Raw genomic sequence first — 15,647 nt, forward strand, 5'->3', positions numbered from 1 at the left:
ATTCACCAGTCTAATGCTGTTTCCATTGAAAATGTGGCAATGGTGCAACACTACACCATCTTCAGGACAAAAAGTGAAGAACATCAGTGCAATGAAGCTATAGAGGCATTGGCTGCTGCACAGTATGATCGTACATCTCTTTAAAACTTTGGGCGAAACATTGAGGTTTTCAACCACCCTTTTATTTATAAGCAATTTGCTTAAGATATAACAACATATTAGAGGTGGCTTCTCCAGTAACGGTCCTCTGCAGTCTGTCTGGTGTCCAACATGTTGCTGTGCCTGCACCACTTAAAATTTGCTTTCATGCATTATTACATTTTTAAGTAACTCCAGTCTTTGGTGTGGCCAATCTTGTATTGTTCATTGCTACTTAAGAGATTGAGAAATCGAATAGAGTTAAAATCCTTATTCATCTTCATCGTGCCAGTGCGATTCACTTTTCACCAGAGTGGCTTGTGGATGATTTCAGTCCCTATTCAGCTCCATTAGTATGAAGGTAACATAGATCTTTCCTGAGCTCATCTCAGCAGTCTGTCTGGTTTTTTTTTTTTTCCCTCAGGCAGCATTTAATAGGAATGCTTTAAAATCACATTTCAAGAGGATCTCTGAAATACTCCTGTTCAAATGAGTATTTCTCTGAAATACTCTCTGTTCAATACTCCTCTTTGTCAAATGCTGCAGAATGTAAGCCCTGCAACAAGGACTGAACGTCTTGTGGACTCAAGTTTCCTTCTCTTGCAGGGATGTTGTGGAAGTTCTGCTGAGGAATGATGCACTAACCAACGTAGCAGACTGTAAAGGCTGTTACCCTCTTCACCTGGCAGCCTGGAAAGGAGATGCAGACATAGTGAAGCTCCTCATCCACCAAGGACCTTCGCATACTAAAGTGAATGAGCAGGTCTGCGTATTTTTCTCTAATATATTGTTGAATTGTTTCCCTCAGATGGAGAGAGACTACTTCAGCTGACTCCTGACCCCTCCCAACCATTGCTACTAGTTTATAAAGTCCTACTTGCTAATGGGATAAGAAGGGCGCTGCCTAAAGCAATACCTCCAGTTCTGAGTTAGTGGTTGAATGAGTAAGTTATGTTTATATAGAGATATCTAAATATGAGAACCACTCAACACCTAGGAAGCGGTCTCCTGCTTTTGTACAGGGCTTCTAAAACTAACCCCTAGTTTTTCCTTTCAGTTGCTGGATAGCTGAGAAGGTTTCTAGTTCTGTCAAAGGATACATTGGCTCCCTTCTTTGGGAACTAATCAAAGCAGCTTTGTTTAGTCTTTGTTTGGCCATGCTCTCTTAGCTACTCTCCTGGCTTGTCTCTTAGCACTTGCTCCAGTTAACTAATTTGTAAATGGTAAGATAATTTTAGCCCTACTTGCCCCCAGGTAAATCCCTAGCTGAATCTTAAAGAATTATTTTCTCAATTGGGCAAGAAAAAAAAAATCTGGTGGATTTCTTCCCTTTGTCAGGCTGATAGTTTTTGGGCTGGGATGCCGAGGGATTGATTTGTAGGAGGCAGCTATTCTGTACAGCGGGTGCTGTGTCCATCTTGCAGGGCTGGCTCCTGTGCAACTTCCTCATGGAAGTCAGCAGGTATCTTACAATTCCGGGGAACTTTTGAAACACTACTGCTGGAAGACCCAAATATGTCTTTTGTTTAAGAGTTTTGGATAAGGGAACTGGCTTACTGAGCGAGGCCAGCTGAGCAGTGTTACTGAACCACTTATGGCTGAGGGAGCTTGGGTAGACATGCAGTAACAGATCCAAATCAGATGGTTAAAGCTACAAAAGCCCTTGGTTGTTCTGCCCCTGAGGCAGGAATATCTAATGTCCCTGTGAATCGACTCCTAAACCACTTGGATTTTCATCCAGGAGGATGAAAATAAGTTTGTCTGCCTTAGTACCACAAGGCTAAAACTGTATATTCATTCAGAAATTAATTCACAAGTAGGTCAAATACTCATGGCTCAACTTTTACAAAATCTGTCAAAGTCAAGATGAGCAGCTGGGAACTGTGAGTTTCTGCTGTTTAATTTTGACCTGCTGACCTGGGAATGCTTTTCAGAGGCTGAGGAGCAAAATCCCTTCAGTGTTGGGTTCAGAAGTCCCAGTTCTGCTTCCAGCCATACTTTGTGGAAACCCAAGTTTTCTGTTCCTCGGTGTAGGATGGCTAACTTGATGCACAAGGCTGCTCCAAGGCTAAATAGTTGCTTCTAAAGCATCGCAAAATGAAAAATATGGTGGTAATGCTATTCACTAGCACCCCTCAATTGAGCAGAAATAACTAAGATTGTGTGTTTTAATGTCTTCGTTGATAGTTTTCCAATTTGGGGCTGTGTGTATTAATGTCTCCAGGCACAGCTGTGGGCATTCAGTCTGTTGAAATAGATTTGATAAGTGTAGTTAGCTGTTTACAATCAATCTAATAAGAAGTGACTGAGAGCCCTGAGTGTAAACTGTTCTGCTCTGAGTAGGACAGGTGTAGGGGAAACCTTTGCAAAAGATTAAAAGCTTAGCGTAATCCTTTCAGGTAATGTTTCATTGTCTGTTTAGTAGGAACCGTTTTAAATGAGAGAAGTCAGCCGAATAGCCTGTGCCGCTGGTGTTTGGAGTCTTGTAAATGAAATGCACAGTGGTTCAAGTTACAGGAATCGGCAGCTGGAATGGCTTCTGCTGTTAGTGGCTTTGACTGGACCAAGATGCTGTGTTCTGTCATTTCCACCCCTTGGGAGTCACCCATTGCTTTGTTGCTATATCTCACCCATTTCATTATCACATTTTTTTTCTTTTTCCTCTTCCTTTTTGTAGAATGCTCTTGAGATCAAAGAACTCAAAAAGTACGGCCCCTTTGACCCATATATCAATGCCAAGGTGTGTACTTTGCTGTCAGCATTCCACTGCATCACTACTCCAAGCTGCACTCGCGTGCTTCCAGGTGCAATGTCATCCAGTTGCAATAATACCTGTTCAGTTTGCAGCTGCTTGGGGAAAAGGAAAATGCGACCATTTATTTACTGTGGGTTTCTTTCTTCAAAGCAGTTATAGAAACATAATTTAAGGGAAGCTTTTCCTTACTTTCCTGGGGGCTCCTTCGTTGCTTAGCCTTGTAGGACTCACGGTGATGCTCAGTTTGCTTGGTTTGGCTGGATGACTTCCAAAAGGTAATGTTATTTCAATTAAAACACTTTAGGTTTTGTTTCATGTGCTAATGTGGCTGATAAATACAAATAGAAGGATATTTTTTTTCTGCTTAAACATGGATGCATTTTCTCTGTGGGCTGCTTGGAGTAAATTTTCGTACCTTTTCTCCTACAAAATGCATAATGCTGTATTTGTCGTTTGAACGAACAGTTAATTCTTTAAGTGGTGGTGGGGAGAAGGGAAGGCAGTAATGTCCCTGCCTCCTTTCCCAAGTCCTTCATGTCCTGCTTATTGCATCAGTCTCTCTTTTTTTTGATGTTAAGTCTGTTGTGTCGTCTGAGCCTTCAGCCCTAGTCTTCTGTTCCTGTTTTCTTGCCTGTTTTGCTCCTCTCTTGCTTTTGGTTGTTCTTGAGCTACAAAAAGGCATGACATCAGCACTTACGATGCACTAAGGCTGAGCAATTGAGGAACCAGATAAGAAACTTCCTGGTGGTGTTCTCTCAGACACGGTTTTTCATTGATGGTATAATAGTCTGCTGATTTATCATGAGATACTTCTGCTGTAAGCCACCACACCACAGTTGCTTCCAGCCGATTATTTTGCATCCAGCCACCCATGGCAGATTTCTGTCTCTCAAAGTTTAGTTAAAACTTCCACTCTGCTTGATCTGCAGTACCTTAAAACCACACATTCAAAATTCCTGAGCTTGCTAACCACTCAGAATTATGTTTGGTTTTGCAGACTTCTATTTCAGGAAATACTCCAGTGCATACCTCTTTAAGCACAAATATATTTACATGAAGCTCATCTGTATTGGTGATTGTGACAAAAATCCAGATGGGAATTTTACAGCAACAAATGTCTTCTGTGAAAACATGTCAGTCGAGCTGCCTGAAAGGAGCTTTCCAAAATGTTGTCAATAACACAGTAAAATCTTACACTCTCCAGCATTAAAATGTTGAATGAAGAAGGAATATAAAGATGAAATTGAGCTTGCTCACTTGTGGATTTTTAAGTATTCTGTTTTGGATTTTATATTTTTTAGAAGTGCTTTATTTTAAACTCTCAGTTTTCAAGGTGGCTGTAGTGCTCTTGAGAACAAGGCTATAATGTTTTTGAAATCTTTGCCTTGGTTTTAAGAAGAGAGAGATATGATTTATACACAACCTGTTAGGTTCATTGGAAGTTCTAACCAGTTTCTGACCAAGTTTGAAGAGCATGTGGAATCATACCTGGCATGCAAACCTTGATGTTTTCTCGATAGCCTGGCTGCAGGTGGGAGAACCCAAAGAGTCCTTGCTTAGTCAGTGCTTCCAGCTTCTCTGCTCCCATGCAGGATGGGATGTCATATAGAAACGATTGAAGCAAGATGTTTCATCTTTCCAGATGTTTTGGGATATTTAGAAGAGGGGGAAAGCATTTATATATGGCTGGACTACAATTTAATGTCCTGTTGAGGAAGAGATAAGAAAGCGAGAAGCTGCTTGGTCTCCTAAACGTTAAAGAAATAGTTAACAGCTGCTTTTTATGTCCCTTCCTTTTCAACATCTTTTGTTCCGTAGGAGGTCCCTGTAATATGTCTGTGACAGGCCCGAAGGACTTGTGAAAAGCAAATGACAAAAGCAAAGTTAAGAGATGGAGCAGCAACTTTGCTTCAGTAACTCCTGCTACCTTCAATTTGGTTATTTAATTTGTATGAAGAAACCAACTGGTTGAGCAGAGCCAAAGTAGAAAAAGCTGTCACATAGCTCAGGTTTGTGCACTGCACAAACCAGATTTGTCTTTTTTAATTGGAAGCAAATGAATCATGCAGATTAGGTTTAAAGTGCTATAAATCTAAATGGGCTGCCGAGAAAAGTAGAAGCCTACCATCTGGAATCTGTAAATGAAACTGGGCAGCAAACCCACCCACAGGGCTCCCAAAAGCTTGTTGGACATGTGGGGATCATTTTTATTTTATTTTTTTTCCTGAAGTGTGTTTGGCATTGTTGGGCATCTGTAGGAAGGAAGGAAGGAGGGCTGTCTGTCCTTGCTCTGCTCCTGGCAGTGCTGTGTGGGATACTGATGGAAATCATGTGCTGCAAAAGGAGGAAAGGAGATGGTACAACTGACCAGGCAGCTCCAGCCAACGCTTCTGGCCTGCTTTGTGCCCGAGGATGTGATGTGCCTTGGGTGTCACCTCCTGGTGAAGTCTGGCTTTTGCTCAATGTTTTGGGGTTTTGGTTTTTTTTTTTCCTCTTTCATTTTGGCCTGACTTTAACTGAAAGTTTTTGGAGTGCATGCCAGTAGGAGGGACATCCCTGTTCTGTGCTTTAGGATCAGATGTGTCACTGGAGCAAAATATCAGGTTTTTAATAGGGCAAGCCTCTGTTAGACACACACACTGACGGAAATCCTACAAAGGAATCTTAGAAGTACGTTGGATGGGACCGAAGGGTCATATAGCCTCTTTCCCCAGCCCTGAGGCATGGATCAGGTCTACCTAAGCCATTCCTGACCAGTGTTTGCCCAGAAGCTGCTCAAAAACCCCAGAGAGGGACAGCTCTCTAGCCTCCCTTGGCGTTTTATTCAACCATTCAAATCTTTGCAGGCTAGAAACTTTCCCTTACACCAAGTCTCCCTTTCTTCAATCAAAGCCCTCCTAACGATATGTTAGGAACAGGCGTGCAGACAGATACACTTTAAGGTGCTGTAGATTCTCCATTTTAGCATCTGATGAGGAGCACAGTATGTGCTATCTAGTTATCAGGGCTTGAGAAATTTGATGGAGCCCGTATGAAAGCAGAGGTATTTCTGCTTGTGTTCCTGTTTTGTTGTCTGTAGGTGGCATTGAACGAGCCCAGCTTCTCACTCCCAACTGTGAATTGGGGGGGTGTGCTAGGATTCCTGCAGGAACGCAGCCCTGGGCCCTGTTGAGTGCTCTGTTCTTCGAAGAAGTTTGGAGATTTGAACTGATCTGCCTTCTGGCTACTGGAGAGGAATTTTCTTTTTCCATCTCTGATAAATATGTATGCCTGAGCGCTCATGCTCATTGTTCAGGCTCCACTCTGGTTTGTGCTTGGAGAGGCGATATGGGGAAGGGAGGCAAACTCCCTTGCCTGGAAGGGCTCTAGTGTTTTTGGCTCCTGAAAACTCTCCCAAAATGGAGGCAATAAAGACTTATGTGATAGTGGGAGTTTCCAGTACATGATCTGTGATGGGGAAAGATTTGCTGTAATGATTTGAGGGGAGTTTATCACCTGGTGATCTCTGTTGCAGGAGGAAAGTCTGGGGATTTCACCCCAAGCGTCAGAGCCCTGACCTGCTTAAGGAAAATTACACTAAATTGCAGTACGGATGAGGGAAGTCTCCTACAATTATGTTGTTAAAGGATGTTGTGTTCCCATTTCTGAGCCATCAGGCAGGTGTTTGGAGTGGCTGTGTGCTTTAAAGCACCCTTGAGGGATTATGGTCTCTGTGCCAGAGAGGGATGAGAGAGGGACAGCCCTGGCAGTGGAAATCCCTGGTAGCCAGGACTAGTGAGGCATGAGCACTGCATGCCCCCCATGGCTCTTTGGCAGGTACCTGCTGCTCCAGAGGGGCTGGGGTTATCTTCTCTTTCTGCAGAAGTCGGCAGCAAGCCTCCCTCATGCTGCAGGGCATGCTGAGGGCCTTGGTCGGGCTGCAGCACGGGCTCACCGACACCTGGGCTCCCTTCCCTGTCAAATAAGAATAATGCTATTTACCAACCTTTTAAATGCCTTGGGACCAGCAGCTTAAGCTGATTGATAGGTGTAATCTCTGTAGTTCTCCATTCTCTCCCCTTCTCACTCCATACGTGTATTTTATGTGCAGACTACTTTATTCTACAGTAACTTCCGTCCACTTGTGTGTGCCTTCCTTCACCATGGCTGCCTCTGCCACTCCAAGCATAGAGCCTGTGTTTGACTTTGAACTTCTGTGCTAACAGTGATGCTATGCTTTCCTTACCTTCTTAAATACCTCACTTCTGCACGTGGCTGTTGCTACTTCCTGCCTCCCTAGTCTTTGCTTTTATACAAGTTGCAGCTGCAGAGCCTCTCCAGAACTCCTCGCTTCCCTTATGCTTTTCACGTGGCTGAAAAATGATGCAAATACCAGATAAAAACAAATGGAGGTTTGCATGCATGACTCCTGTAATCCCTAGAATGACTTAACAGGGTAACAGGATTAAAGTACTTGTACAACAGAGCAAGTTCTGCAGTGTGGTTGAGAAATGGTGCAAAATATTGACTGCTCCTACAAGCTCATATCCAAAAAAGCACACGTGCTCTCAAAGCAAAAGGGAAGGTATTTTGATCAAATTCAGTTTCTAAAGTAGTACTACTAACTCCATCAAGGCAAGTACGTTCTCTGGTGGTTTTTAATGGGAACTGTTCTTAAAATGACAAATTCAACCATGATTATTTCAGCTAAAGTTGAAGTCTGTAACAGTTTGTACTAAAGTTTTTTTTGGTCAAATTGTTAGATAAGTATTTGTTTCTAAAGTCCTTTAACAGAAATCCCTCTGTGTATAACACATAGTAATAAAACTAGACACTTGAGGTGAATTTAATTTGAGAAAAGGCTCTTTTAAATCTGGTGATGTTTCTATTTTGCACCTGCAAGTGAAATGTGTTAGGTTGCTTGTCTTTCAGTGCTTTGCATTGCTGATTTTTAACCTGACAGATGCCGCGTGCATTAATTGGATCTGGCTTTCACTGTGGAGGTGTTCTCTTGTCACTTGGACATCTCTTCCCTCAGTCAACCTGAGACCTTGATGACAAGGGCTTGTTAGTGGGGTGATCTAATTGCACTGCTTTCTAGTTCACAAACTGCCCATAACTTAATGCACCCTTTCTCTAAACCTGCCAGCTTGCGAGCTTCAGAATTGCAAAGGTGGAATGACTGTTATAATCAGGATAAGTAGGATTTGAAACAATTGAAGTTTAAATCTAAAATTATGATGATTAAGCTACAGCAGATAGAATTCATGGTGCAGTTTGCCCATCGTATATTGCAGCCTTTTATTTTTGTGGCACCTCGAAGTGTGGGATGCTGCCAACAAATAACAGACTGCTTTCCCCAAGTGCTAGCAGAATTAATGGGAATCCAGATGTAGCTCAACAATCCCTTAAACTTGAGCATGGTCCTTTGATTTTTGACCTTAGTGCTTTGAAAGCAGGGTATCCATATATAGCACCTACTTCCCATAGAGCAGATTTCCCATATCTGTGTAAAGCTTATTGTTCTGAATGTTTTTGAAGCTTGTACTGGGTGGGTCAGTTGATGAGTTCATGGGGTGGTGGGGGGGCGGGATATGTCTGTGCCTGGTAAATGGCTAGTGAGATGGTGGAAACGTTCCAGGCTCTGTTTCAAACTGGGCTCTCTGCTTCCCGACTGCTTTTTTTTTGTCTTGTTTTTGCATTTAAACTTCAATGATTTGAGTGAGGCATGGAGCAGCTCTGTTCTCCCCTGTTTCTGACACGCTGGCATTTGTGACCCCCCCCAGAACAACGACAACGAAACAGCGCTGCACTGCGCTGCGCAGTACGGCCACACAGAGGTGGTGAAGGTCCTTCTGGAGGAGCTGACCGACCCCACCATGCGCAATAACAAGTTTGAGACTCCTCTGGATCTGGCCGCGCTCTATGGGAGGCTGGAAGTCGTGAAGATGCTCTTGAATGCTCACCCCAATCTTTTAAGCTGCAACACTAAGAAACACACTCCCCTCCACTTGGCAGCTAGGAACGGTCACAAAACTGTAGTCCATGTCCTCCTGGATGCTGGCATGGATAGCAACTATCAGGTATCTCTTGTGTCTGTGTGTGAAGGGCTGGTCTGATTGCTGGGGGACGGAGAACCCCTGTAGTCACGATAAAGAGCTCCACCTAACCCTCTTCCCAGAGGAGTTTCATCCCATTGATGAAAGATGAACGATAGCTTTGTTTTGCTCTGGGCTGTATGTTCAGCTCTTGGTTGCTCTGAGAAGCTGCTCAGAAGGATTCTGGTGCTGTGCATGCTTTGTGCCTGCTTGTTAGTTGGACAGAGCCCCAGACACATAGTGAGAGAGGAAAAAAGCCTTTTTGCCTAAGTTATTCTGCCCTGCAATACTATGAACTCTTGATAGCGATGGAGGCAAGCTGTGTCTCTCTTCCTATCAAGCCACTTGTGAATATGCTGTTTTCACAGCAGTATCCTCTGTGTGGTGGTCTTGTCCTTCCTTTTCAGGACATGACCTCTTGCTGAGCTGTGGAAAGTCCTTTCTTGGTCTCTAACCTGGGCTCACGTGCCTCTCTGAAGACACCATCCCCATTTTCCATTCCACATTCTCAGTGCTGTAATAATATTGATAGTCTGTCCTCAGTTGTAGATATTGTTGCCCACACTTTGTACATGATGCCATATATTTATTGCTTCTGTAACCTTCTAAAACACGCCTCCATCACCATTCCCCACTGTCTACCATCATGCTATTTTTCCATTTAATTTGCAGACTGAAAAAGGCAGTGCTTTGCACGAAGCTGCTTTGTTTGGCAAGACAGATGTGGTACAGATATTGCTGGCTGCAGGTGAGAGAATGATCCCCTTTTGAAGCAATAACGTGGTGATCCCTTCACCCAGAACTTGAGGAAACCCCTTTATCGTGGCAGCATGTTTCTCCAGCTATCAAAGCTCCTCGGAGGGGGTTACAGGAGAGACGTTTGACTTTAGGTCTGCCTCTCTAGAGCAATTTTTAGCTCCCCCCCAGTGATGATCACAAATGTTGGATCTGACTCAATGAAAGACATGAATTTGCACATAGACAATATCCTTGCTTTTGCCTTCTCTACACCTATTGCCATAGGTATTGATGTGAACATAAAGGATAACAGAGGCCTGACAGCTCTGGATATTGTGAGGGAACTTCCTTCTCAGAAAAGCCAACATATAGCGGCTCTTATTGAAGGTAAGTAATGTAGCTCTGTGCATGGGCAGGAGGGAAAAGTTTGGGGTGCTAACTGTGCCAGTGCAAGCACAGGATTTTATTCTCTAGTCCTGGAAAGCGCTGAAAGCAAAGCAGCTTCAGGCCAGGTCTGGTCCCTTGGTGATAATCTTGCAGGTGTTGGAAGGAATGATGCTTAAATGCTTCGATGAGCTGTCTCCAGACCAAATGTTTGCAGGGGGACTTCCGGGGGGATTTAGGGGGATTAGCTCCTTTGCTGAAGGAGTGTGGCATGACTTTTACAGTTTAAATGGGCTTAATTGAGTTTTGTTTAACTCACTTTAGAAGTTAATTAAAATTAAGGATAGCCTAAATCTGCTTGCAGAATGCAAAGTAAGAGCTTTAGAAATGGTTTTGGATTAGCTATCCTTTATGTGTCTGTGCAGGCAAATAGTCATCCACAGATCTTACATCCTACTCCTCACTTCATTGTGAAGCTTGGGCATGGATTTTGCAGATGAGATTTACAGAAAAGGCCTTGATTACTTGTGGTTTATAAAGCAGCTTGGCCCATTGTGTCTGTCCAAGTTAGGGAATTAAATGTGGCATCTTAGCTAAATTCATACCTTGTAATTATGCTGTCTCAATTTCCTCTCAGCTGTGAGGAGAAAGATCAGAAGCGTATGCAACTGGTGTGCATTATTCATGCTTAGTATTTGAGAACTTTATAGGTCTTTAAGCTTTGCCTGTGAAGCTGGTAGGTATTATCTCTAGTCTGAAACTGAAGACAAAGGTGGGCTTTAAAACTGAAGTTCTTGCAGGTAAATACTGTTAGTTTGCTCCTGCATGAGATGTTGCTGTCTGACTTTATTCATGTAAGCTTAATGTTTCTGGCTTTACCCATGGTTAAGGGACCACAGCTAGAATTGATTTCTCTGTCTTATGACTCCAGAAGACCAGACTACTTCTCTGTATAGTGATGTAGCTTGTGTATACAACATGAAGTAATCTGCTGTATGACGTTCTGTCCATACAGGAGCATTTTGCAGCTTTCTGATTAAAGACTCTGTAAAAGTTCAAAGAACCATCCTTAACCTCATGCATATGATTAAAGAGGCTGCCTGCTTCTATTTTGGGATCTGAGCTGCAAGTTTTAATAATGTACTTTGGTTATTCTTCTGGAGACTTAATAAGCTGACAGTTGGCCTTCCATCCACAAGGAGAGGAAGTACCATATGCTGAAGTGGCCGTAAAACTAGATTGACATAAACTGACCCTGCTGCCCCACCTCATTGCAGATTACACGATTGGGAAGAAAAGTGCCAAAGCTGCAGAGAAGACTCTTCAAGCACCACTTGTTCCAGCCACTGATCCCGTGTGCCGGATATCTCAGGGTAGGCTTCCGCGCAACACGGCGGTCACTAGCACTCTTGTTCCTGCAAAGAACTGAGGGCAGAAGCCCTGAGTGATGGTGGTGTTTCTCTCTTGCTCTCACAGGTGATGTGGAGAAAGCAGTGACAGAACTGATCATAGATTTTGATGTGAACCCAGAAGAGGAGAGCCCATATGAAGCTTTATACAACGCAACGTCCTGCCACTCCCTGGACAGCCTTGCCAGTGGAAGATCTTCAGATCGAGAGTCTGTGAATAAGGAAGCAGAATCAACTGGTCTGAAAGCAGCAGGAGTAAGGCCTGTACGTAGCTATGTGTGTTCATCTCTGCTTGCCTTAGCTCCATTTTCACGATTTTTGCAGCAGGCTGCCAGCTAGAGGAAATCTTTAAACCCATCCCTGACGTTGATTAGAGCAGGCAGGTTACCCCTCCTTTTTCACTGGCCCATTCACATAACCTCTGTTATGTTGCCCCCGAGTAGCCACTTCTACGTGCCTGATTTTCACCTAGTATTGCATCCTTCTGTTTTCTGGCTGTTGAATACCGGTGCCTGTAAGTTTTGGTTTGTCAGGACATTGCACTTAGGGCAAACTTCTTTGTCTAGAAGAAAGGTTTGGAAACTCTTGTGTGTGCATTTTTCTTATCAATCTTGCTCTCTGCTTTGCCCAAGAGAAGGTTCTTAAGAAATTATCTTTAAGAATATCCTGTTGGAAACTAGTTGGCAGCGGAAGTGGGGTTTGTGTGTATTGCAGACATCTGTAGAGGGTACTCAAGGCTTTACAAGGCAATGCAAAGCTCCTGGAACTGTCTCCAAAGAACTCTTCCTCGCCTTCTGATAGTTGCATGTGCTGCCCCCTTAGCAAATGGTGGCAACGCTGCTGTGGGGCAGATGGAATGTGGCCTTGCAGCATGCTGCGTCAGCTTCGGGGTTTGTTTTCTGGTTGGTTTTACAAAGCCTGCTCCGTGGATGTGTTTTTGGACAAAAGGCAAAGCAGCGATGAACAATTAAACTGCTGGTGGTACTGTAACCATGCTTCCTCTCTCTCTGCAGAGGCGCATCCTTTTTCCTGTACTGTTAGCAAATATAGCAGAAATGAGACAAAAGCTTTAGAAGACTGGCATTTCAGCCCCATCTCTCTTTAGGGGATGCAGTACAAGATGCACTATTCTGTTATTAACTAAACCTTGGTGGCTTATACCCATCTATGTACTGTTCTGTGTTAATTGTGTCTGATGTGAAACAAGCTCAGTCCTATCAGAAATAAGAAAAGACGAGAGGCTGAAATGCAGCGAAAAGGGAGGAGAGAGATGTGCTCCAGAGCTTGCTGGAGTTTCTCCCAAAACTTGCTGAGTGTTTCGAGTGAGCGGTTTGCCTCTGCCGTCTTTCCCTTTGCCATTAGATGGAGCTGCTGCAGGGCGGGAGATGGCCCTGAGATGTGTTTAGCTCTGCATGAAGACAGGGCAGTGCAGCTCTTGCTGCCCACAGGCCATCTTGGGATATTTGAAGAATGCAGTGCAGCATTGTCTCTTGATCTCTAGGGCTTTTCACTATAAGAGGTGCCTCTGGAATCACTTATGTTACTGTGTCATTAAGACACAAGTGCTGAGTCTTCCCTTTCTTCCCATTTGCATGAGTTTGTTACTGACCTTCACTGCGTAATGCTGTGCCATTGAGATTACCAGTCTGGTCTGAATGAACTGCCTTGAGTAAGGAAGCAATAAACCTGTGTAAACAGCACCTTCTACCCCAGCAGCTTCGTTCTCCTGAAAGCACAGTTGGTGCTCACGTGGGTCTGAGATGCGGAGCAGAAGTGGGTGGTCTGTTAGCAGCAACAGTCCGTCCACAGGACTGCGGTACCCTGAATCTGCAGAAAGGGCTCTCTGCCCAAATAGGTATCCTGCTGGAGAGGAAGAGGAGGAAGAAAGGCAGCAGCCATTGCTAAGCTCTGTGCTCTTAGGGCTGAACTTCTGCTCCATCCAGATTAATTTGAGGAGGTCCTTACCATGCTGCATTCATAGCAGTATGGATGGTAGTGGAAGTTGTTGGAAGCAGAAGGGGACGTGCTTTAACAGAACGCAGTTGACAGTGGTCTTCTAAACTGCAGAGAGAACGTCCGCCGCCGCCTGCCAAGCCTCCACCTGATGAAGAAGAGGATCAGCATGTGGAGAAGAAGATAGGCCATGGCACTTCCTGTGAGGTACGTGGGACTTGATCTGGGATGTTTTATAAGAATATGGTTTAAAGAACAGTTTTTAATAATTTGAGAGGAGTCAACTATGATATTACCTTCCTTGCAAATTGGGTTGTGAATGTGAAGTTTTCTTTCACTCCAGCATTGCTGCTGTCACTTGCCATGGGAACTTCCTTTGTGCGGTTCTTCCAGGGCACCTCTGTGTTGATCTTTAGCCTTACTTTCCTATTCTTGGCTGAGAATTCCCTTAGGAAGAGACTTTTCTGAATCACGTTGTGATGTGGACTGTTTCCCACTTGTAATGATCCCACCAAATGCATCTTCACTTGAGACTGAAATGCAGAGGGCCGTTGCTTCCTGCTTCCTCTTAGCTTCCAGCTGTGGAGGACATGCGTGGGCTTGTGGGTCCCACTGGCGTGTACAGGGATCAGGGGCTTGAATTCAGCTGAGAATCTGGCCCAGCATATGTTAAAGCTGTCTTCTGCAGAGGTCAATGCGTGTGAGCTGCTTTTTGATGAAACTAGATCTCTCCTAATCTGCCATTGCTGCTCCTGGGCTTCCTGTTGCTCATTTTTATTCACCTGCCTGTGAACTTCAGGTGTGAGGGCTCTCCGGGAGACCGGTGTATGGGGTGTGTTGCCATGGCAACTTCCGCTGACACCCAGGAAAATCTTCACAGCAAAACCAAGTCTTGTGCATTTCTTTGCTTTTCCAAATGCAGTAGGTTGTACGTAAACCGAGTGGAGTGTGTGCTGCCTCGAGCTGCCGGAATAGACTCCACGTCACCAGATGCTTTGCTGTGAATGTGTCAATCTGCTGAAGTTCAGATAAATGTGATCTGTTTTCTCAAGTATGTCAAATCTATGTGAGACATGAGTAAACATTATTTGCTTTAATAGAACTGACGTTTTATAGAGACAATAAAGCTCCAAACAGTGCATAAACAGTAAAATTGAAATGTGAGTTTGTGACCTGATCTCTTCACTGCTGTTAAAACGGTTTTGCAGTGTGTGATAACCAGTCCCATGGCCGGCTCTGGGCAGAGGAGAGCTGCGTAGCACGTCATGGCATCATTGGGAAGCAGAACTTGTTCATAATGATAAACACGAGGGAGCGAAACATGCGTTGACTGCTCCCACTGAGTTATCTTGCCATATTCAATTATAAAACACCTGCTGCGTTGTCCTGCCATTAATGGCTTTGGAAACATGATCCGTTAAAGGAAATCTTGCTGGCAAATAGACTTGTACACAAAGTGACTCACTGGGGAGATCTTGATTTGCAACCAATTTCATTGATATAACTTCTAGGCAGCGTGTGTCGCTACCTGGAAATGACCTTCTAGATGTGCTGATAAGGCAGTTTCTTTTTCTTTGCTTGCTGCTTCTGGGGTGCTCTGCTTTTCTGACTCTTGCCCATTATTTATCATCTCAGTACATGTTTTCTCTGGGTTGGGCAGGCGTGAACAGGAATACGCTTAGGGAATGCTGTAAACATCTCGTTGCAGCATCCTGATTGCCATCCTCTAGACCTGCTCTCAATTAAAGCCAGGACAGTTAGTCATTGAATATTCTGGGGTTGGGCCAAGCTCTAGTTTCAAAAGTAGTCTTTTTATTCCCTTGCCAAGATGGGGCTATCAGTCAAAGCAGATGTGCATAAACAAGAGACTTTTTAACTTTCATCATGGAAAAACATTAGTACAAACAGGCAAAAGAGCTGATTGTTTGGAGGTGCTTGAGTGTTGCCTTTCACTATCTGCAGAAACCTTCTGGGTTTGTAGCTGAATAAGAGTCTGTGTTGTCAAATTAAACTTCAATTTCATTTGTTTCATCTCCGGAAAGGAAGTACAGACAAAAGACAAGGCACTATGATTGTTCCAGCAGTTTGGTCTGCAGCTCTGCTGGGGAAGGAGAGAGAAAGGAGCTGAGTTACCCCTTAAAAAGTCTTTCAAAGTCCACTGCTGTGGATTAAATATACTTTCAAGAGCACGCT

General features: G+C 44.0%; 1 protein-coding gene across 9 annotated transcripts in view; it reads left to right on the forward strand.

Annotated features, from left to right (window-relative positions):
* Positions 1 to 15,647, forward strand: part of ANKS1A (ankyrin repeat and sterile alpha motif domain containing 1A) — a 107,093-nt gene that overhangs the window by 27,370 nt on the left and 64,076 nt on the right. For 6 of the 9 annotated variants that reach the window (XM_075776029.1, XM_075776031.1, XM_075776033.1 and 3 more), the window contains 8 exons: positions 745 to 901; positions 2,816 to 2,878; positions 8,659 to 8,955; positions 9,643 to 9,718; positions 9,994 to 10,095; positions 11,370 to 11,465; positions 11,569 to 11,765; positions 13,569 to 13,661. In XM_075776029.1, the coding sequence (XP_075632144.1) occupies positions 745 to 901; positions 2,816 to 2,878; positions 8,659 to 8,955; positions 9,643 to 9,718; positions 9,994 to 10,095; positions 11,370 to 11,465; positions 11,569 to 11,765; positions 13,569 to 13,661 (1,081 nt within the window). The remainder of the gene's footprint in view (positions 1 to 744; positions 902 to 2,815; positions 2,879 to 8,658; positions 8,956 to 9,642; positions 9,719 to 9,993; positions 10,096 to 11,369; positions 11,466 to 11,568; positions 11,766 to 13,568; positions 13,662 to 15,647) is intronic. The other 3 variants (XM_075776032.1, XM_075776035.1, XM_075776036.1) reach the window with 1 other exon arrangement.

Source organism: Balearica regulorum, chromosome 25 (assembly GCF_011004875.1).
Source record: "Balearica regulorum gibbericeps isolate bBalReg1 chromosome 25, bBalReg1.pri, whole genome shotgun sequence".
NCBI classification, from domain to species: Eukaryota; Metazoa; Chordata; class Aves; order Gruiformes; family Gruidae; genus Balearica; species Balearica regulorum.